This window comes from Cyprinodon tularosa, unplaced genomic scaffold (assembly GCF_016077235.1).
Source record: "Cyprinodon tularosa strain WSP-4 unplaced genomic scaffold, ASM1607723v1 ctg147, whole genome shotgun sequence".
Lineage (NCBI taxonomy): Eukaryota > Metazoa > Chordata > Actinopteri > Cyprinodontiformes > Cyprinodontidae > Cyprinodon > Cyprinodon tularosa.
The window spans coordinates 87,420-111,037 of NW_024038298.1; the positions used below are offsets into that span (position 1 = coordinate 87,420).

General features: G+C 37.6%; 1 protein-coding gene across 5 annotated transcripts in view; it reads right to left on the reverse strand.

The window, feature by feature from the left end:
* Positions 1-23,618, reverse strand: part of sema6bb (sema domain, transmembrane domain (TM), and cytoplasmic domain, (semaphorin) 6Bb) — a 203,368-nt gene that overhangs the window by 54,530 nt on the left and 125,220 nt on the right. For all 5 annotated transcript variants that reach the window (XM_038279020.1, XM_038279022.1, XM_038279023.1 and 2 more), the window contains 8 exons: positions 19,883-19,981; positions 16,612-16,702; positions 13,913-14,032; positions 13,308-13,396; positions 12,310-12,527; positions 5,348-5,479; positions 4,304-4,453; positions 3,143-3,322 (listed from right to left, as the gene is read on the reverse strand). In XM_038279020.1, coding sequence (XP_038134948.1) covers positions 3,143-3,322; positions 4,304-4,453; positions 5,348-5,479; positions 12,310-12,527; positions 13,308-13,396; positions 13,913-14,032; positions 16,612-16,702; positions 19,883-19,981 — 1,079 coding nt within the window. The remainder of the gene's footprint in view (positions 1-3,142; positions 3,323-4,303; positions 4,454-5,347; positions 5,480-12,309; positions 12,528-13,307; positions 13,397-13,912; positions 14,033-16,611; positions 16,703-19,882; positions 19,982-23,618) is intronic.

A 23,618-nucleotide genomic window follows, 5' to 3' on the forward strand; every position in this document is an offset into this window, starting at 1 on the left:
CTTGCAGTGTTTCTGCCAACTTAGACTTAACATGGTCAAAGTGTACAAAGCCAGAGAAGAGCTCCTTCAAAAATTGTGTCATTTTTGTACTTTATACAAAATCAATTTTTCTTTTTTTCTTTTAATGTTCTGTGTTGTTTCTGCATTTTTTATTAGTTATTTTTTTTTTTTTTCTTCTACTTGCTCTGATTCTGTTTTATTTTCCTACATTTTAATCATGTAAAGCACTTTGCATTGTCTTTGTACTGAATTGTGCTATACAAATAAAATTGCCTTGCCTTGCCTTGCCCTGCCCTTTTTAAGATAAAGTGTGCACCAATGGAATCAAAACCCTTTGGAAGGTTAACAGCATTAGATTGCTTTCAAGTGCTGTACTTGTGCTGCTATATAACTTATTGTTTTTTGTTTTTAACTAAAACAGTTTAACTCTGGCCATCAAAACACTGATGTTATCACAGCACTGCTTGGGTGCTGCAAAAGAAAGAAAAACTTCAGGAGCTAGAGACAGCCTAATTGAGATAACAGTCATGTTTAAGACTTCAGAGTTTAGTTTTGATATCTTATTTCAAACAATAAAAAAAACACAAGCGCCCCAAAAAAAACACAAAATAATAAATTAAACGTTGAGCTTTCAAAATAATAGTGTCAGATTACCATCATATTTTCAACCAGCTCTCTCTTATCTTCCCAGACTTTTTCTATATCCTCCATGCTGGAGTTTAAGTAGGTCAGTCTGCTGCTTACAACTGGGCTCCCAGCTGATTATCTTCCGCTAAACCCATAAATACCATTTCCGACATGTTTCCACACTGCTAATTTGAATGAGAAATCAGCTGATTAGGACTCTGAGGTGTTCACAAGCACCACAAGTTGTTTAAAGCAAGATAGTGCTGGTGATATAAGGGCATCTTTCTGCACCATGTGCTATAATCCTTAACAAAAACAGAATTAACAGTAAAATATGACAATATAAGCCAAATTGTATTTCTTAAACCACATTTTGTCAATCAATCCCTCCATGTGTCTCAGAATCTGCAGATTTGACTGTCTACTCTGGGGTTTGCCTTTGTCAGTGAGCCCCAGAGCGACTGTGGCTATAATGTATTATAATGTAGAATGACTAATTGTAGTATAATGAAGCTTAAGTGAAAATTCAATCTTATCAGCTTCACCTGAACCCCCTGCGATGTCCCTTGATCAGCTCCAGCCAATCAACTTGGGCCGCTTCCATCCACCTCAACCTCATCTCCTCCCTCATTCTCAGTCCCACTCATCCTCTAGCTTATTCCACCACCAGTGTCAGGGCCTCGGGGGGAGGAAGACTCCACTCTACATGCCAGAACACACCGGATCCGATCTGATCCGACAGAAAATTATGTCGGACGAAGTTGTGGGGTTTAGCAATGATATGATTTTCTGCAAGGGTGCTTGTGTAGATCCTACTTAGATAGAGCCCAGGTCTATTCTAGTTGGACTACGCAGCAATTCAGCTGCAATTTCATGGGTCTGACAGGTAGAGAGATGCGATAACAAAGTAAAACACATCCGCTTTGGGGGGAAATACAAAAAAAAAAAAAATGTTATTTGCACCGGGAAACAGTCAGTTTTGGAGTCGCACATCGCGTATATAGAATAGCAGGACAGACTTGTGCAAGGACAATTAATGAAACATAAAAAAATTAATACTTTATCTATGATAGGAGAAAAACTGTTACGTAAAATAGTTAGAGATCTTCTTCGAGCCTTACACAAAAAAAAATAAATGAGGGCAGACAGAGCAGTTAAGCGCGGCGTATCTCTCACACCTCTTTATAAAAAAAAGAAAGGAAAAACTTGGATAAACTTCCCAGATCTCTCTGAGAGTCACCTCTCTGCCTAAGTCAGCATATAAACCATTCCCACGCTGTTTATTGCAGTTTTTTTCTTTTCTTTAGATGTTGATCTCATTATGCTGGACAGACTTGTTAAGTGGGGCTTTGCTTTATAGAGTGCGCCGCTGGTTTTTAAATTTGTATTAAATTTTTCCATTAATAACTTTTCATATTCTGTTCAATTCAAATATGGGAAATTGTTTTCATTTGTGTATTATACAAAAATGAAAAAACTCTCAGTTGATCTGCCCATGCTGCCTAGTCAGAGCCACTCTACGAAGTCAGTGTGACATGGAAAACAATCAGATAGGAAATTAAAAAGTCGTACACGATCGGTGTGTTCTGGCCCTAATCCTAATGCAAACGTTTTTGCTATTTACTTAATCATATTTAGTTACTTTAACACAATTGTTTTATGTCCTACCCTGCTAACATGAAACAATTGTGTTAAAGTAACTAAATATGATTAAGTAAATGGCAAAAACAGTTACATTACTATTTTTAGTGTAGGTTATTCAAGCGAATGTTGATTTACAGCATCAAAGTCTTCTGCCAGGGCCTGAGCGCCAAATAACTTATTTAATTTATGTCATTATCGGCTTCTGTCTCATTAAACCCCAGTCGGCCTCGGCAGATGAACCTGGTTCTGCTGGAGGTTTCTTCTGGTTAAAAGAGAGTTTTCCTCTCCACTGTCGCTAGATGCATGCTCAGTGCAGGGACTGCAGAGAGACAAGGAGTCCATGCAATCAGCTGGTTTTCCTTATAAAACATTTTGAAGAATTTGATTGTGTTACCTGTATAAATTAATTCAATAACACCTTTCTAATTACAGCTTTTCTCTGTGTGTGACTCTTTAGGTTGAGATGCCCTTTTGGAGTCCCCTGACTTGAAAAAGTGCTATAAAAAAATAGAGACCATTTAGTATAAAAAAAATCAGATCTTTTTCCATTGAAACAAGAAGTTACTCTAAGAACAATACTCTTTTGTTACAGAGGAAATAAAACCAAAATGTACTTTTTAGTAGCAACTATGTGTTTAAAGGGGAAGCACAGAAAGTATAATAATCTATTTAACTGAAAATATTTATTTTCCATAAAGACAAATTTAGTTATAGACAGTGCTACTACTTTAATACATATTTGACAGAGAAACATGAGCTATGTAAAACTTTGAAATGGCAGGTCAACATTTCACCAAATGATTGAAAATAAGCACAAAGTCAATCATGAATAAATAAGCCTCTATGCTGTTGTCTTAATATATAGTCTTACTTGTCAGGGTTAAATCCTTCCAGTTCCTCCAGAAAGATGTTGCTGCTGGTCACTGTGTTGTCTTGATTTGGCATAATGAGAAACTTGAGAATGGTTCCTCTGCTCGACCCAAGAAAGAGGACGGTGCGGTTTCTATATGGCCCAGCCTCAGTGTCCACTACTATTTTATTCAACTGGTACCTACACCACAGAGAGAGACAGAGTGCTGCATTAATGCCACAGACTGGAGTAATCCATTTGAGTCCATCTATGTATGAAAGCTAAAAGCATTGCCAAGAAACTCATGATTTAACAGATTGGTTAAGGTGAACTAGACAGAGTCTGGTGCAGTGGAGACAAAATCTGCCATTTGTCTGGAGTAACTGGGAAATGAAGAGAAATCCACTGAGTAAAAACTGCTTATCAAATTTGCATAGTGAACTAATTATAACAGACATTTCAGTCATAAATAATATCAGTCAAGAGAACAGCTTTGAAAAGAAAGAATAACAGACGGAAGTGGAGCTAACCACAGCCTGTTGCCAGAGTAAATAGAGGCACTGGTGCGCACTGTACTGCACTGTACATATACAGTACAGTGTATACTGTTAACCTATTGTGGGGCACGGCATGGCATAACACAGCAAATGGGCTAAAATAAGCATAAGCCATGGGGTTAGACACTTCAGTGTACTTTCAGCTATGTCTTCCATTAAACCATATTTTTTAAGTGTGTTAAGGTTGTGACGTATCACCGGAATCGTACTGCAACCTGGCAGCGCCTCTTGCTAAAAAAATAAAAATAAAAAATGCTAAACTTTATTTTTTTTTTAGTTTTTGTTTTCCACATTTCTAATATAATTATTAATAATAGTAAGATACAGTATTGTGAATTAGCTATTTCTTTTAACCTTTTCATTTCCACTTTAAGGGCAGAATAATCATATTAAATAAATATAAATGTCTGAAAGCATTATAAAGCAGAAAATAAATCCGTTACTTTTAAGTAACTTGTTCTGGTTAGTCTGATTTTATTCATAACATATAATAATACCTTATATTATTGTATATTTAATTTCCTAAAAATAACAATGAAATTACAATAGAAACATTTCTTTCAGAAATTATTTTTAACTACCTGATGAATCAGTATGCATAACAGCCGATCCACAGAGTTCTTACCTGACCATGGTTCTCACAATCCAAGGTCTTTGTCCGAGTGATGGAACAGCTTCATCCATCAGAGGATGTGTCTTGACAAAGTTCAGCATCTCATCGGGAAACGAGTTGGAAGAATTAAACTTTGATCCTTGAACAGCACAGCCACCCGGTCTGGAGACAGCAAGACGGAGGACATCAGAAAGAGTGGAGCGAAATTATCTGACAAAATCCTGTCATTCATTCCTCTGTAATAATATATTATTAAAAGGACAGTCTAGACTGTGAGTGACTCATATTCATACAGCATTCGGCAACACTCAAAAAAGTGTTATCTTCAAAACTCTCCAACATTGTTTATACAAAGTCGCTTTTCCCTTTTCTTTAACTCGAAGCTAAAAACCTAAGCAAAAAATCTGGGGAAAATTCAGTCATGAGATGAAAACATCACACAGTGACCTGCAAAAGTATTCACGCCCTTAAACTCTTCCACATTTGTTTAATTACATATTTATAGCGAATTTATGGTGTGGTTGTGCTATAATCTTTATTTTTAGAAGATAGATTGAAAGGGGCTCTGTAAGCCCGGAATATTGTTTTCTAATCAAACCTTGCTTTTAACTTCTCCATATCTTTCCCCCTAACCTGCCCTTTGCTTCTCTGGCCTTGTGTAGAATCTCATTAATGTTCTCAAGCAAATCTTGGATGCTTTCCCACAGCGTAAACAATGGACAGTCTGATTAAACTGGTTCAATACTTGTTAACATGAAAATATCTGGAGCTTTAACTGTGCCATTGTACCATTTCCCTTTATGTTCACAGTGATTCAGTTCTTTGTGTTGGTTTATTACAAAAAATCCCAATAATATAAATATCATTGCTGTAATAAGTGATAAAATATGAATGAGTTTGCTAGATACATCCCTTATTGCAAACTTTTTTCCAAAAAAATTGCTTCTTTCTGAAGCAGCGTCATGTTTCAGAACACAGCTATCGCCCTCCCCTAAGCTTGCCGATATCAATCTGATAACGCAGGTGCATGTATTGAGCATTGCCATCTGGCTTTACCTTGGCTTTGGGATGAGTTCATCTGGAACAGGCGTCCAAATAGACTCTGGAGATTTCTGCTCCTTAAACCTTCCATCAAACACGGAAGCCAGCTGCTCCATGTCAAAGGCGCACACAGCCGAACCTGGTATGCTGGAGAGAAGGAGACAGGATGGTGAGAGAGAGAGGCAGATAAAACACTTTGAGCTGACACAAAATGACTGTCAGCCCCATGGCAAGCAGGCTCTGCTCCCATGCGAGGTTGCAGAGAGAAAAAGTGACAGAAAAGGGAAAGATAATGGGTTATATATCCATCCTACAAAATCCTTGCAGTAAAACTAAATTCAGATGTAAAACCTTTTAAAGAATTGGAGCCCAGCTCAGATGACCAATTACTTTTTATTATTTTCTTTTACTTTTCAGGAGCTAATGGGAAGCACAAAGGAAATTGTGACTGATAGAGACCGAGGATAAACAAAAGAGACACTATCAGCTCTGGTCTATAGTTTATAGATGTGCAGCAGAAAAAAAACTATAATAGGCTCAAGAAATTCCTGGAATATAAAGCAACATTAGGAAATGAGTCACTCAAAATTCAGTCCCCCACAAAAAGGAGGAGGAGAGTAGATTCCAGTAAAGGAAATGAACCCATGAAAGTATTCCAGTAAAAAGACCGGTGCAGCTCAGAGGCTGTTTAACTACTCATGAACCCGGTCACTTGGAGCCGTGCATGTGCTCAGAGAAGAGTTTGGCGCACCCCCGCGTAAATGAAGACAATGAGACATGACAAATTCAGAGGCATCCAAAATGGTCGGGCTGTTTCTGCTGAGCCTGATGCTACGTTTCTGTATTTTAGGCTGAGAGAAGAAAAGAGGAGAGCACTGTCAGGATGAGATAAGAGCTGAGTTTACAGAAACAAAGAAAACAGCATGTTTACTGCTCCACTCTGTTCCTACACTGTCATCATCAATGAGTAACTAACTACTGTACGTACATGGAGGAAAAGCTTCAAACTACTTTAGAAATATACACAGAGAAGGAACCACTTGTTATCGCCTGCTACATGAGTTCAAGCTGTTTATTTCCTTTTCTGATTTTCTTTTTATAATAAATGTCCAGCTGTTGATTTGAGTCCTTTCTGGAATATGTTCTGAGCTCAAAGTCAGTTTCAGAAGTGTGTTGAAAAGCATTGCTTGAGGGCTGGATTTCCTGGTTGCAGCTGGGAGCCGTGCTCCCCTGATGTGCAATTTGATTGGGTCAGGCTGTCGGCCCTCTGTGCTTATCATTTACACACATTTACAGTCAAACTCAGGCCTGGTCAGGGCAGCAGAGAGGTAGTCATACAGAGCTGTGGAAAAACTATCTGACCCCTTTATAGATTTCCTTGTTTGTCACCTTCTTAAGTTTCAGATCATCTAATCAAATTCTAATAGAATTTAAAAAGAAGCAAAAATTCCTCAAAGAGAAAATCAATAATGGTGGAGGCGATCTGGAGGAACAGGGCTTCCTTTCCTAATGGCTTACAGTCTATAGCAGGACAATGATTCAAAGCAAACCGAGAAATGAGTTTATTTTTTATTTAAAAATAGTTTATTAATCCCACAATACACAGCTGCTCCAGGATGCAGCCACTGTAAGAGGTCTTATTCCAGAGAGAAATACATCCACTCACATTTTGCACATAAATCTCACTGAGATGCTGTGGCTGGACCTGATAACAGGCTGGTGAGTCTAAAAGATTCTCCAATATGAGTGAAATACTTTAAAACAAGTCATGAAAAAAGAGAAATATAAAAACATATATTGCCAGTTATTGCAGAAGTTGTCACCTATTAGTTATTAGGTTTAGGATTAAATTATGTTTTATCCTTTGTCAGGCTTTGTCCTGTAATAAATGAAATAATCATTCAAAACTTCCTTTGTTGTATTTATTCAAGTTATCCTTGTCAGGTATTAATAATTTAGTTGGCGATCTGGAACATTTAAGTTTGACAAAAAGCAAAATAAACAAAGTCTCTAAGGTCATATGCTTTTTTCATAGCCCTTTATATGTGGATAAAACAGACTTTTATAAAGGACTGAAGGCACCAGATGTTATATGAGTGAAGTTTGCCAGCCCTGCCAGGTTTCTCTACCTCTCCAGCCTGGTATCACTTGCAGGTCACTGGGTTTGCCCTATGTATGACTCAGAATCTAACGAAAGAAAGCAAAAAGGCCTCCAGCTGTTTTCCTCTCTGAACTCTCTTTTATTATTCTCATTGCCACCAGTCGTTTCTCTCACTTGTTTGCCTCATTCATGTTTTAGATTCCCCCCATAATTCCCTTCAGTCAGTTTTTTGTTTATTTTTCTTTCCTTTGGTTCTTCATATTTATCTGTTCTGCGTTGAAATACATTTTACTGGCTGAATGCAGATGTCGACTGAGCAGACCTATTGTTAAAAGAACTTCCAGACACCATGCATGAAATTATTTGTGTTATCAGCCATGTGATAGGCTGTGGAGTTAAGGAAAAAAACAGCAGGAGGAATTAAATCTAATCCATTAAAAGCAAAGTGCAACTAGAAATGTTCCACATTACTTAACGAAATTAAAATGAAGATCTGCTAAATCAATTATCTCAAAAAAGGGTACTTAATCTATACAGAAACATTTCTAAAACAGCTCATAGGAGACTACCACAGTTGATAATACTATATTCTTTAACAAATAACAGTCATTAAAAAGGACAAACTGGCCGCCACTGACATCATAACTTTTGTATGTTCTAACTCCATTCTTTTATATAAACAAACCTAGATGAAGGGGCAGTCATTATTCAGTATTTATATCAGCGTCAATCTTGCAGCAAAGACCATGACAATCATTACAGACAGAAAAGCATCAGTGTGGATAAGCCAAGTTCCATGCCAACATTATTCAAAAAGGCCATCGCTCGGGAATTTAATTAAAACAGATTAGGAGTACAAAAACATGATGCAACATCCAGACACAGTTTACACCATTTAATTAGCTTAACAATATGATTCAGCATATATTTGTAAAATAAATTATGACATTTGTAAAACTGTCCAATGGAAACATGACTGCTTTTATGACAGTGAGGGCCCAACGATGGTCAACGTGGCCCAATGGAGGTCAATTTTAATAAAAAATGTTTCTGTAAAAATCTTATTTTTCTAGTGACATGGGTTATTCTCCTGTATCCATTTCTCTGTAAATATCTTATGACCTTGTTATGTATTCCTTTGCCAAGTCTGCTCGTGGGCCCTTAGGGGGTCTACTCTGCACATCTGTGCAACCTTCCCCAGCATCACGTTCTTCATGGCATCATAAACCTGTTCTCCTCCTGCTCCTCCTCACTGCCGTGTCTTTTTCCCAAAGGGACATCCTGCTGTCACACAGAATTCTCCACATGCAAAGCCAGAGACGCCATCCTGCTTTCAGGATACACAAGATTTCAATTACAATTATACAGCTCCATTTAAACCTGAAGAGCGAGCGACAGTTGACACAAGTGATATTTCCTACTGGAGGAACAAAAAACAGCAAATATGCAGGAGGAAACGTCTTTGCTCTGCTGCTCTAATGCTCATAATCTCAATGGTATACTTTAAAAAAAAGACAAGTTAAAGAATATCTTTTTAAATGCAGGTTGTTTGTGGTGGTAATGGGGAGAGAGGACACAGGGGGAGATGAGTTCCTCTAGAATGTACTGTACAGGGAAAACAATGAATCATTTTTACTCTTCCTTAGTTCAGCTTGGTGTACAGTATGTTGTAGTGGGCCAAGTGAAAGGAGTGAACAGCTATTACCTTCCTCCATGGTCCTGCTTCATGCTGTTTCCACTACACTCTGCCAGCCAAGGCAATTTGTCTGGCAAGCACTTTGCCGGTGTGCCACAGCAGGCCACACTGGACCTAAGGGAGTTTTTTAGATTATCACATGTTTTCTCTAAAGATTTCTGCTCATTTTCCTCCACCATACATATGTATATCTTTTCTTTAAGAACCTCCATTTCCCAACCTTGGCTGGCACTCATTTAAAGCAGGACCCAGGGGCAGGTTACCCAGGCAAGGGCGGCCTCTTTGTTTGTTTAGCTGGTCCTCGGTGCAGAGATGTAAAAGCTTTTATCTGGGAACCATTGTAATTGTTTTGGAAAATGTGCTTATTTGTGTATGAGTCTACATATGTGAGGCATCCTTCAGACTCTGCAGGTAGCAGCCCACCCTCTCACTATGTATTCTTCTAAACAGGGAGATAAGATGCAGCTGATGAAACAGCTTAAGGTCTCAGGGAGCGGGAGGCACACGTGTTGTCCATTACTGACTTCCTTGCCCTTGGATTCCCATCCTGATCTTCCTTTTGATCACAATGTCTCACTTTAACCCATTAATATCTTCGCTACATTTACCTTAAATACATTTTTAATTCTTTATTATGAATCAAGTAATTCAAAATTCATCCCCCCTACTCCGACTAAGGACACAAATATTGGCAGAAAGAAGAAATAACAACACCAGCTTGTTAAAATCGAGGTTGAGAACATAAAAGTGATTAAATCCCACAAATATGTGGTTTTACATATCAACAGTAATTTGGACTGGTGTTTGCATACAAACGAGGCTCTCTTTCTTGAGAAATTATTAATATTTTAATGTTTGCAGTCAGATTCTGCACATTTTCTCCCAATCTGCTGAAGCCAGTGGTGTTCTTTTTGAACAACAAGGTTGCACACATCTTGTGGACCTTGTGCTTTTAAAAAAATACTAAAAGTCTTCTTGTTTTTAATGTCTACCAGAAGTTTTGTTTCGTTAAAAAATACAGAGTACACAGCGAAACCCTGGTCCCATCTAACCCATCTAACCAAAAGAACTTGTTCTGTTGGAGGTTTCTTCCTGCTAAAGGCAACTGTTCCTTCCAAATGTCACTACATGCATTCTTGGTATGAGGGATAGTTGCATAGTCAACGATACATAATGCAAGTGGTTGTCCATTGCCACTGCATGCACATTAGGGGATGAATTCAATGACTTGATGCCATCTGTTGAGTTTCTTTATAGGACGCTTTTTAGCTATCTATTTGCATGATATAATTGCACTGACTCTGTAAACTGCCTGAGCTGGCTTGTGTTGTAAATTTGAACTGTTTAAATAAACCAAATATAACTCAACACTGGCTGGAAGGTTAGATTTTACAAATTTTTATGATAACTCCAAACATACATACATAACTCTTTGCTGTTTTTTTTTCGTAACCATGGCTTCCGGAGCTATTTGAGTATTTATTTATTTATTTATTTATTTTTGTTTTCTTTACCATTTACCTGACTATGTGTCATAACTACGTAATTATTAGGCCTTGTTCAGTTTAGTGGCCTGTAACCAAAATAATTATATCCTTCCAAGGAAACAAAGCATTACATTTTTTTTTTTTTCCTGAAAGAGACCTTACAAAAATCCTAGGCAAGGATCTGAGACGCCATACTGGGTTTAGCAAGCGAGCATATAAAGTTCCTTGAGTAGCATCCTTAAAAATGCATGACAAGGATTTTACAATGTGGAGAAGGAGTCAGGGGGGTAAGTAAAAATTAATATAAAAACAAAGCATTGACTCTATGTGGCTACATAAATATATTGGTGTGCATTAGTACTATTGTAATTAAAGCACAGCTCTGTGTTTAGATCATAATGCTTTTAATGTCATCTTGTCACATCCTATTTCTTACTCTGCTTTATTCTGGTTTACTGCTTGTAGTGTTAGAGCCTCTAAATCTCCCACAGTCTACATGTCATACTATGTGGGACTTACATTACTTGTACTCGACCCACACCCCCTCCGCACCCTCAAACAGCCACTTGGATTTTTCTCAAGCCCGTCTTGGTGTGTAGGAAGCCATGCTGTTTTCGACTTCGTAGAAGAAGGAACAAACAGCAGTAGTTCACTAAAATGTGAATGTGGCAACATGTACATACAGGGGGGGTCTACCTTAGTCTCTGAAGGAAGTTTTCTTTCTTTATTCATGTGGATACAGCTGTTCTTGAATCTCAAAGAGAATTTTCCGGGATTTCCTGCATAAATGTCCATTTTCATTCAAAGAAAGCTGATATTTAGGTTATGTGAGGCACGTTCTCACTGGGTTTTGGTTCGCCTAGGGACTGACAATTAAATAAATTATATTGTTATAATGGGAAATGAAAATAAGTCATATTTTTTTTCTATTTAAGTTAATCAATAAAAAAATATATGCACTAAAATTTGATTAAAATTGCCTGTCTGTCCAGGCTAGTGTAATGATTTGACATAGTTGTGTGTCAGTCACTCACATGACCTAAAACTCTCAGGAAAAACCTACAATTTGAAGAGAAATGTTGCAATAAAACACAAAATTGGACTCCTCTGTCTAGTATAAACAAACGATTTAACATAAATTGTGGGATGAATGTTATTAATTTTGTTTTAAATTTTTTTGGTTAGTAGTACATTTATTAATGGTCCCAATGAGAGCATATCGTCGCTGTCGGACGGAAACCTCGTATGTCCAAAATGGATTTATGAGGTTTTTGACTAGTGACTTGTGGAGATGCGAGTTCCATCAGTACCAATGCCGCCGCCGGCAAGGTTGATAACTTTAACTTTTTTCTTTTTTATTTTCCAAAACATACGTTTACACATGGGGACTGACCAATTGTATCAATTTATGAAAAAAAAAAAAAAGTCCAAAATGGGAGTTACAAGGTTTTTTCCCGACAGCGACGATATTTGGGAAGATGGGGCAGCCAGACAAACTCTCAGAGCTGGAAGTTTAAACTGATATAGCTGAGGACTCATTCCCATAATTTCTTCTGTCTTTAGTGAAGACGGTGGAGAGTGATACAAATACTGGACATTATTCTTTTCATTATTAATAGAGGTTTTTAAATAATAGTGAAATTTGAGTACATGTCTGAAAGAGAACACGCACATGCACGTAGTTGTGATGTACCTGTTTGCTGGTGTGGAGAACACGCCGAGGATGATGTCCCTGCCGTGCATCCTGATGATCGGGCTGGTGGAGTGCAGCAGGTTAAAATAGAAGTGAGAATCTCCAGGTATGGAGCAGTTGAGCCGGGCTTTAAGGAAAGACGTCCATTGCTTCTCCAGTACGCGCTGCGAGCCACCTTGATCGCGTTTGCACACTCTGGCAACGCGCGACACAACCACCTGTGAAAGGCAGGCCACAGCTAGCTTCATGACAGGTCTTTATAATACAGATAAGACCCTCAACACTAATGATAAGAGAAGAAAGTTTGAGCTTTATCTCATAAGGAGACATTCAAAAGCTCCCTTCAGCTCCACTGTGAAGAGTCATTTGCATGTTATTTGCGATCTGAAACCCTGTTTTGACAGATTATTGTTTTATAATGCTAAAATCAGCATCACTTATTCATGAAAATGTCAGTGAATCTCAAAACTGCTTTTTGAACACACAATAGCAATGCTGTTTCAGCATACATTTATTGTGCTTTCTGCAAACATGTCAAAAAAAAAAAAACTTTTGCATACCCTTCTCCTTGCTAATTTATTAGATTTGGCACCTCACAAGCTTTTTAAAAGTATTCTTTAAAATAAAAAAAATAAAATCTCCTCCAATGAAGATGTTTTATCTGCTCAGCAAGGAGAAGACTAATTTAAGCTTTTATAATTAAGCTTTTCTCAGGTTTACACAGGTGCAGGTTTTGTATTGTTAGCTTAGATTTGCCTAAAAACAAGCAAAACCATGAAATGTCATTGTGGCTGTAAGTAAAACAGGTGATATTCACATTCAAATAATAGTGCTGGTTTAGCATTTCCTTTCATGCTTGTTTAAAAAAAAAAAAATTCATATATTCCCCAGAGGTCCTTTTAAAGGGTGCGCTGAAAGGACATTTGGTTCTCTGCATGAAATATACATCTGGATGAAATATATTAGGACATATATTTCCATCTGATTTCTCTTTGTACCTTTTCCAAGTAGTTGAACTCCATGGCTATCTCTCTGAAGAAGAAGTAGATGTGAGGTCCCCACTCCACAGCACTCACAAAATAGGGCTCTGTCTCGGTGGAGGGAGAGAATTTTCATAAGAAAGTATGCATCCAAAACATGTCCATTTGCAACATCAATTCCCACAACAGTAGAGAAGCACGAGGGCAGTGGCATACAGTAGGCCTAATTTCATTACATGCTGAAAGGGAGATTTAACAGCAAATACTAAAGAGAATTATGTCTCACTGGCATTTCTGAGAAAAGACTTTCATGCTGATTTTCGGTAATAATTCACTCTGGACATTCTAAAACATTTATCAAAGGTAATATTTCAAAAGTTGCGGATGGTTTTTGTATCAAGCATTTAGCCAGCTGAGTTAAAGCTTAGCTGCTGACGCATCCATCAGTCTGCTGAGTAACATGGGTGTGCATTTAAGCCAGTTCAACTGTGACTGTGCCAGGGAAGGAGGGCGTGATTCTGAACATAGGGCACACTGCAGCAGGGGAGGGATACGCTTAGAAGCTCAAACATACAAGCAGATCTTGACAAGCACGCACATACACACAAGGTGTCTGCTGGTACCTCTGAACCACTTGGAGTCGTGCTTGACAGTGCGTAGAGCGGGGATGTCCCCAAGGCTACGATAAATCACCGCATCAATGGCCAGGAAGTCTGTCACCGTAGCTGTAAACAGATTCCCCTCTGAAACACATAAACATAAACATATAGTGGTGAGCTACACAACCTAGAAAAGAAACAATAGACAAAAAAAGATGCAGGAATTGAGAGAACCTCTGGTCAGGCTGAAAATATTTCTCTTGGCTTTGATTTTTATTTTATTTTTTAGTTTATTGGAAATCTGACATATTTGGGTGTTTCATTTTCATTTTAGTCAAATATTGTCTGAGGACAATCAAGCCTGTAGTAAAACCACTGACATGAACAGCTTGAGACAGTCTTTATAGCACTTTATTATGTGTTAAATTTCATTAAAGACATTTCTCTCTTTGCTTCAAATTGTCAGATATAATCTTTGTCACTTCCTGCAAAATTAACAGGACAGCATTATACCTCTCCAACCCATGTTTTCCAGGAGAGTTGGAGAGGTATGATTGTTACAGTATGAGGCTATTCAACTTTTCAAGTTCCAAAATACAAACTTCATTACAAAATTCAGCTTTACCTACATTTTCATACAGGAATTATTTGGGGCTGCTTTGTATAAATGTTGTTGCTTAGGTTAAAACCCTATTTTGGTCAACTTCAACCCTTATTTGGCACAGTTTATACAAGTGTACATGTAATACAATATCAGTTTGTTTTGATCACGTGATACTATTGAAATAATGACGAAATAAGCATGTCAAAATAGCTCAGAGTGACCTCTGCCTATCAGTTATCTTTCAGTCACATAACCATATTTCCTTAAAGATGACTAAGTTATTACTTTAAATCAACTAGGTTCGAGTTAGAAATGACATTTTCTAAAGGTATGCAGAAACCAATGCATTTTCTGCAGGAAACTGTCCATGGCAGACTGCTCTTTTTAGTCAGTGAAAAGGTCAAGTTATGAAAAAAAAAAATTAAATGGACTGCAAATGTACAAAACAGGGAAGCTGCACAATGGGAAGAATTCAGATGTTTAAGTCAAACTTAAGTACGTACATGTTTTTTTTCCATCTGTTCTGACACTAATTTTACGAATTTCTAAGAAGCCCAACAACCATGCATGAACGAGCCCAAAACAAAAAAAATAAAACCTGATTTTGAAAGGCCTTATTAGCCATTGAATTAAGAATTCAACCAGGTTTCAGATTTAGGACAGAGTGTGTATTCAGAAAAAATGATTGAAATTTTTTTTCTAAAATTCGACCTTGCAGGTAAAAGTTTTTTTTTTAACAAAAAATTTTAGAGACTGTGTGGATTTTTGCAAGTTTTTCCAGTAAGTTTTTATAACCTATTTGAATGTATGACTATTTCATTCCATTTTTAACCATACCATAAAATGATATAACCAAACAGTTATGACTGAGGAAGAGATCTGTAATCATATGATTATAGGTGCATGTGATAAAAATATCATTAGAATCTAGATTCTGCCCCTCAGACAACTGTATGTCATAGTTTGGTCTGGTCCTCACTAATGAGGTAAGACATGTCGAGTCAAAGACTGTGACAGCTTATGAGTCTAATTTGTCATTTACAGCGGTCGTACAAAAAATGGAAATCAGACCAGCAACTCTATAGAAAGACGTTTTCAAGTTGCAGACATTTAGAACATCTTCCAAAGCTCCGACATGCTTTCTTCCTAACAAGCTTGCAACAAAAGCAGATGGCAAGATGCTAAAGAAAAACTCTTCAAGAGTGTTAACATAGAACACATAGCAGGCTCCTTTTACTGCTGATTAAAAAGTGTAAAGAATATGACTTGACAGATTTAACTTTCCGAAAGAGTTCAGAAAGAGGAAACTGCTGTTTTCCAAAAGTAAACATCAGAATGAAAGTTGCAAAGAGAACAACAAGGAGTTCTGGAATAATGTTCTATGGAAGCCTAATAAATAATAGTTTTCACACTGAACCAGTGAAAATTTGTTGATTTTTTTGCATCTACCGTAATTTTGGCAGGTGTTTACTGAGCCGATTTTCTAGCTTCTCCACTATTTAAAGAACTTCTGCAAAAGCCTGCAGAATAAAGGATATTTTAGCATGCAATGAATTAGGATGACTTTCAACGTACATTTTGCTGACACGTTTGCTGACCCTATACCTGTTTTGGGCTCCACAAACTTAAGCTAAAAAAATGTACAACACGAAAAGTAAATATCTGTAATTAAGATGAAAATGCTGACAGATTAATTTTTACATTTAAACAGTTTGAATATCAGAGCATCATCTACTCAACCATCTGCAGAGACAAACAATGGCTGTCTCAACTAATTTATACCATTATAATGACAAACAATAAAGCAAAATGTTTGTCATCATAAACATGGCAGCTGACGAGACTGAAATATTACTGCAATAAAAAAAAAATGATGGCTGTTCCATAATGGCTCTCTGCAGTTCATCTGCACAGAGCTGTTGATTACATTATCAGTGAAGTGAAATAAACAAGCAAACTGCAGAAAACTAATTGAAGTTGAACTAATGTGGCATATTATAGTGACAAATTTCAGGTTTTATAGAGGACCTGTGTTATTCTTCGGTTTTTCCATCTTTGTGACAGCTCTGTGGGATCCAGACTCAAAAGAGAAGTGTAGAGCCTGGAAGGAGTGTCTTACCAGCAAACAGAGCAACATTGGCGTGTTTAGGGTCATAAGGGCACCTCGCCATTCCATTGACCGGGTCTCCTATCATCTCCAGAGTATCACCCTGTAAACAAACATTGACAGATAAACACAGGCTTCAATCAACACGCTCTAAACAATAGAAATGCATCTATAGCAGCATAGTGGAAAAAAAAGCCACCAGAGAATGGCAATTAGACTGTTACTGAGAGAGCTAACTAATGATTCAGTGGTGGCAATTAGGCAATAAGAGAGTCGCATTCTCATACATAACTAAGAGACCAACCCCCACATTCAAACACCCACATGGAGTCTTGTTAATAATTCAAACACATTTTAGGCCATATTTACACCATCCTGCATCTATACACTGAAATTCCTGCTTGGGTTACAGCAGATGTATATTTATCAGGTAGCTTCAAAACACAATTTAAACTGATTCTGCAGAAAACATAACTTTCAGTACCTCCAATCCACAGTCAAGAGCAAAAATCATTTATAAATGTCATTTCATTAAAACTGAGCTATAAATAAAAGAGCAGCTTGCATTTCTAACTAGTCCCCTGAGAAACAGACAGCCTATCAGGCAGAGACAGGTGTTGTATGGCATCGTTAGTGCCTGACAGATAATGGGCCAGGTTTGTTTCTAAGTTCCACTGTTGCACTAAGTCTGAAATGTGAGAGAGTGGAAATAACACTCATCTAAAAAAAAAAAAAGCCTTTGATGGTGGAATGTTTTTTCCATTTCTCGTTCTGTTTTTCTCGCTCTTACTTGACTGCCTGCATTCCTTTAAAATCTCTGCAGAATGATGTGAAATCAGCTGAAACCAAATATTAATATTTATGGGTATTGTTTTGCCTCCCTTCAGCAAATCTTGGATTGTTACTGTAATTGAGTGAGACAGAGATCGCCTGGGAAGCTGGAGCAGGCTGTGTGGAGGAGGATTCAGGTGAGGCAACTTGATGGGAACAAACCTTAAGATTCTTAGATTTTTTTGAGGGACAATCTGTGGGGTCATTCTCTGAAAAAAGTGTTGATAATTGACTGAATCGTGGTGGGTTGACATTTTGACTTGTTGCTTTACACCTTGGGTCTTATCTTCTTCTTTATAGTACCTTGCAAATCTGTTCAAACCCCTAGAATGTTTTCACACCTGATATATTATGATTGTTCTATTTAACAACTCTTTGTTGAAGAAAGACATGGAAGAGATTACAGTAACAGTTATTTTAACTCTTAATTAACAATCATGACATCAACTTATTTCCTTTAATTATCTTGTAGGGCCTTGATATAAAAATTACAGAACAAACCTTCCAGACTGCCTCATACATGGCATGACAATCCAGAACGTACTTTAAAAAATATATAATCATAAATGTTTAAATATTCAATGGAAATAAAGAAAACAGGAAAAGTGTACATTTTATTTGAACAGATACAAATGGAGGAAATATAAAAGAGAAATATTTATGGTTTTGTGTGCCTTTTCATCCAGGTCTTTATCAAAAAATAAACAATATGCAATAGTATTCTGAGAATAATTAAAGGGTTTCATTTGGTTTAAAAAGAAGGGTTTTGCATCACCTCATGCGAGCTGGAAGAAATAAAGTCCTAAAAGTAAGACAAAAAATGTTTTAACTTAGCAGACAGGATGAGATGAGCAAAGAGCAGGTTTTGCACGCCATCCAGACACAAACGCAGACATGGATGCACAGTTTGTCAGAGTTAAGTGTGCATTAGCCTTGTATTGGGCAAATGTTTGGGAACATTGCAAGCCTGTCTTACTGTGTGCTCAAATTGGTAAATGTGCAACGGAGTTGGTGGGACTTACTGTAACTGCAGGCAGCAGATTGTTTTCAATATAATCACAAACCTTCGTGTCTTTGTTAGTATTCTAAACTGATTTGGTAAAAAAAAACAGTACATAACTTTCAAGTAGAAAAAAAAATGTATCAAGCCAAAATCTAAAAAGTGTTTAAAAATTTGTTTTTACTTTACTCTTAGAAATGTAAGAACATCGTGTTTAACCACGTGCCTTTAGAAGGATCTAAACAGCAAAAAAATAGACTACTTTGGCTGCATTTTGATCTAATTCTAAACGCTGTTCTTATCTTTGGTCTCAGATGATTTCTCAAGAATAGTGGCCAATAAAAATCTCCTTAAAGACCCCAGCAGGTAGGTCAGCAATAAAGTTTTAGAACAGTTCAAGCAGTGCTGGTTCATAATGCAATATAGCAAGCTCACAAAGCACTGCTCAGTCCATCAAATGAAAGTACTCAAGTCCTACAAACCTAACAGAACATGGAAGTCAACCAAAACCAGACAAGCAAGTGGAGTATTAATCCGAGAGGCAGCAAATAGTTCAAATATAACTGAGCAAAGATTCACGCTTCAGGTGGGAGAACATGTTACAATTAAGCTATTAAGCAGTTTCAGAAAAGCTGTTTAATAGTAAATAGGGTGGGGGTAACAAGAAAAACCTGCAAGAAAGCCTCTAAGCCTCTGCAAGGCAAAACATGGAAATATCACGTTCAGAGACACTCTGCTTTGGCTCTGACTCATCTTAAGGTATTCTGCTAAGAAGAATGTACAACAATGTCATTCTTTAGATATTCAAAGTTAGTCAAAATATGCTATGGAAGACCTGAAGAGGTAATGGCAAAAGTTGTTTTATCAGATCAATGAGGTTTGTAGTTCTAAGTTGACGAAATATAAACAGGTTCATAGGGTCTGAATACTTTAACAAGGCCCTTGATCTGGAACTGGTGAAATTTCTTTAACGCAAGCCGAACAATAACTTAATATCAAACTAGGTAAACAAGTCATGTCTCCAGCCTTTTTCTCTCATTCTACCCTCCTTGACCGTTCACCCCTCTTTTTGTCCTTCTTGATTTTCTGTCTTTGACTCTTTAGCTCAGCAGACCAGAAGGTTTAACCACTGAGAAAAACAAGATTTGTTTCACTGAGGGGCAAGGAACTAAAACTGCCAGACTGAAAGGATAAATAACCTAGGAGGATACTGAGGAGGAAGTCAGCATTGCTTTGAGAGCCAAACAAACAACCCAAATCAATCAGTAAGTCTTCACCCAAGTAGATATACTAATTGCAAGGCTAAATAAAGATCTCTGATTGGGAAAACAAATGATCAGCCATTTATAAACTATGTTAAAGCGTTTGTATGGATGAATGTGCTGTTGGCTGAACCACAAAAAGGTCTGCAAAGGTAACTGAAGAACTGGCAGATGAGATGTTGTTGCTTACTGTGTAGTTGGCACAGAGCGGGTTAAAAGCGTTGGTGCCACACAAAAACAGGCCCCCCTGTCTGCTGAGCAGCACCTTGATAAAGTTGCGGCATTCATCCTGCAGGAATGAAAAAGACAAAGAGAGGGAAAGATTAATGTGCAGCAGGAGTAAAGAAAGGCAAGTGAAAAGGGCCAAAAAAAAAAAAAGAAAAAACAAACAAGACTGATTATCCAAAACACTGTGAAATGAAGCTTTTTAACTGCCTGATGTGAGGAATTATTACACCATTAACACTGTCAATCATATTGACACAAACTAAAGGAAGCCTGCAGAGACTTTAAGTACCTGCTATAGACATGCACACGAAGGCAGCTTTATTTTGATTGACAGACTGTAATTCAAACCAGTTTCTGGATTTTCTAAACAAACAACAGACTTAAGGCTACATCTAACAAGAGGCAGCAACCATCTGTGTGACCAAATGGAGCTGTGTCTCAGAATCCTTGTTAGGTATTTGTTCTTTAAAATTGGTAGCTTTTATGTTTGTAATGCATCAGATAAGAGGTGATTCCCCCCACTTTGACACGCAGCCATGAATATAGGCCAAAAAACGCTTTTTTTTATAAAACTTAGAGTGATTCAGCTTATATCATCAATATAGCTATTGTTGCTATAAGCTGCTGGAGGACATAGGGACCACTTTTCATCCCTATGCTTCATTCTATTTATTTCCATTCTCCAATTAAGCATTATTATTAGTTCAACTGCTAACAGGTCTTTTTTAACTATTTTTTGTTTGGCTCCATCAATCTTAACATTAACGCAAACAAGCTTCCCTGTATCAACATTAATAAAGGATCCCCACAGTATTATGCAGCCACCACCATGTGTGACATATTTTACAGATAGAATAGTGGGTTTAGAGTGAATTAGACCAAATTTGGGTGGAAACACTGCAGACCTGTGTAATTTTTTTTACTTGTGTGCCATCAAAGAGGGATAAATACATGAATGCCACTAAAAGTTTTACTTTCGCCACCTTTGTTTTCTTTCACGAGCGACTTTGTTCTTGCATCTCTTCCAAAATCTCCATATTTAGAGATTACCCCACTGATGTATTATACAACAGTGGTAATCAACAACCAGCGATTCCTCTTCTCCAAATGTCAAGCGTCCCAGCCAGCATGGCACCAGAAGTGACACACACACAGATACAAAAACACCAAATGGGGTCTACTTCAAGACCAACACCTGCACTGATGTCATCTGAAAGAGCAGCGGGGCAGAAGCAGAGGCTGCAGAGGAGGTGATAGCTGATATGTCAAAGCAAATTGTGAGTGTGTCTGTGAGACAGGGATCAGAGAGACAGCAATGATATGAGAGACGAGTGAATGTTATTCCAGATGCTCCACCCTTCCCCCCCTCCCCCCTCCGCTTTCCCACTTTCCTCCCTGCAGGGTTCTCGTTTTTCACCGACAAACCCGACACAGGAAAGAAGGAAGTGTTTTTTTCATCTGTGAGGTCTCAGGGCTTCTGTGCAGGGGTGTTTCAGGGTGTGTCAAGTTTTAGCTGTTATAATCACATATTGCCACATTACTATGTGACAAACAGAGTCGAGGCAGTGGAGGGTTATTTGTGGGGAAGCCTAGCACATGCATGCAGCAAGTGCTTCATATGGTGCCTGTAGCTCATCTTGTGATGTTTATCAGAGCACAGATGCAAGCTCACATTGAGGACCTTTTGCATGCTGTTTGTTTTTGGGTTGTCAGCTTGGTCTGATCTGTAATAACAAAGTCAGATGAAGAACTCCTAATAACAACCCAGTTCAGCTGCCAAGATCTCAGAGAGGGACATGAATACAAAGAAGACCAAGACCACTGCACAAATGTCTTCATTTGGCACTGATTGTACAAATGAAATGGAAGGTTTCCAGACTCCAGGATAAAAACAACACTTAGAGCCTTTGTAGCATCAACAATTAAGCTCTGATTGCCATTCCCACTTTAGCATATTCATTAGAATGTATGCAGAGCTGCACACGTGATGCATCAATTTACCCAAATTTAAATAAACCAGGAAGTTATTCTGTGGTTCCACGTAGGAGTCCTTATTCAAAGCCTAATTGTGCACACTGAATTAAAGCTTTATCAGCCTCTTCACAGAAAATCACAAACCAGTTATACGGGATCAAACAGTGAGTCACTGATTTAAACAAGTACATATGAATCCAAGGGCTGCCAGTCCCGTCGACTCTTCTCTCCTCTGCATTTCCCTCTTGTTTTGTAAACTCGCTCCCTTCGCAAAATCCAGACAAAACGCCACCTGTGCAGGCTGGCAATGCTTCCCAAGGCTCAAACAACTGCAAAACCTTCTCCATTTCAATCTCCTCTGTGTAGCCAAGCTCCCCGTGTCCAAACCAGCAGCTAGACGGATTTCCAAACCTTTTATCATAATTCAAACAAATAATATTAATACATAAATACATCAATGTGACAAGCCAGAGGGTCAGTTTTAACGATTTCATTAAACACACTACGCCAGAAGCTATAAAATTTAACATACAAACATTTATTTCTAACTTTTAGAAATTGACTACTATAAAATCTACTTTTCTTTTATTTGAGCTTATTCTATGAAATATTCAATAACAAACAATATCTAATGCATGTGTTTTGATTGTAATTCAAATGTTCCTATAGTTATTTATTTATAGCCCATAGTATTGTTCATCTTTACTGAAGAAAAATATCTTATTATTAAAAAAAAAAAATAACTGACCCGTGAAGCTATATTAAAAAACTCCGATCAGTTCTGTTTATGAACCCAGCAAACTCTCTATGTATGATTTGGAGAGTCACTTTTACTCTAGAAAACACATTCAGTGTTGTTGTAATGACAACAATGCTTGTTGCAACTGCTGTGGTAAAATTGCCTTTTTGATAAGGGGGGGTTTCATTACTAAAGCATTGTTTTTTGTGATTGTTTTACTGCAAATATAAATGTATAGCCAAGACCACTGAGATAAATTTCAGAATACATTTAAAGGTCAATTACATGTCATCTTAACAAATACCAAAAAATAATGTGATGAAACTGAGAGTAGATTAAAAGACTTTTTCGCTTCCATTCAGAAGCAGGTCTTTAGTATGAATGCATAAGCAACGATATGTTTGGATATGCAAATCTGCAGTAATATTAAAGAGACACTAAGTAGGTACAGCAACAGGTTTGAAATCAGCTCCTTGCTCTGATATTAACCAGAACACTGTTGTTACGTCAGGAAGTGAAATTCCCAGCAAAGTCATCTCTCTTTAACTCACACGCAAAATAGACTAATCCAAAAAGCATTTATGGGGATATAAACGTGGCTGGCACACACACAACTGTGACAACGCATTCTCTGTTGCTACAACACACTGTCTCCAAACAACCTGCAGTTGAGATTCACCACTAAAGCACTCAGGAGGCTCCAACTTCGGCATCTGCTTCTCGTCTATTGTCAGGAATTCAACCTTTTGCTGTTAGATGATAAACATCTTTTCATTTGACCAAAGCGGAGACTTAATAACTGTTCTAACGATGAGAAAGAAAAGATCTTTATATGTTTAACCTCCGGCTGCAATAAGCGGTCCTGCTTTGGGAGTCACTAAATTACAGCACCGTTTTTCCCTGTAAAACCTTACTGTGTTTTGCTCTTTAGGGAGAAACAACAGATTTGTTTGTATGTGATGAAATCTAATAAAATATCCCAATG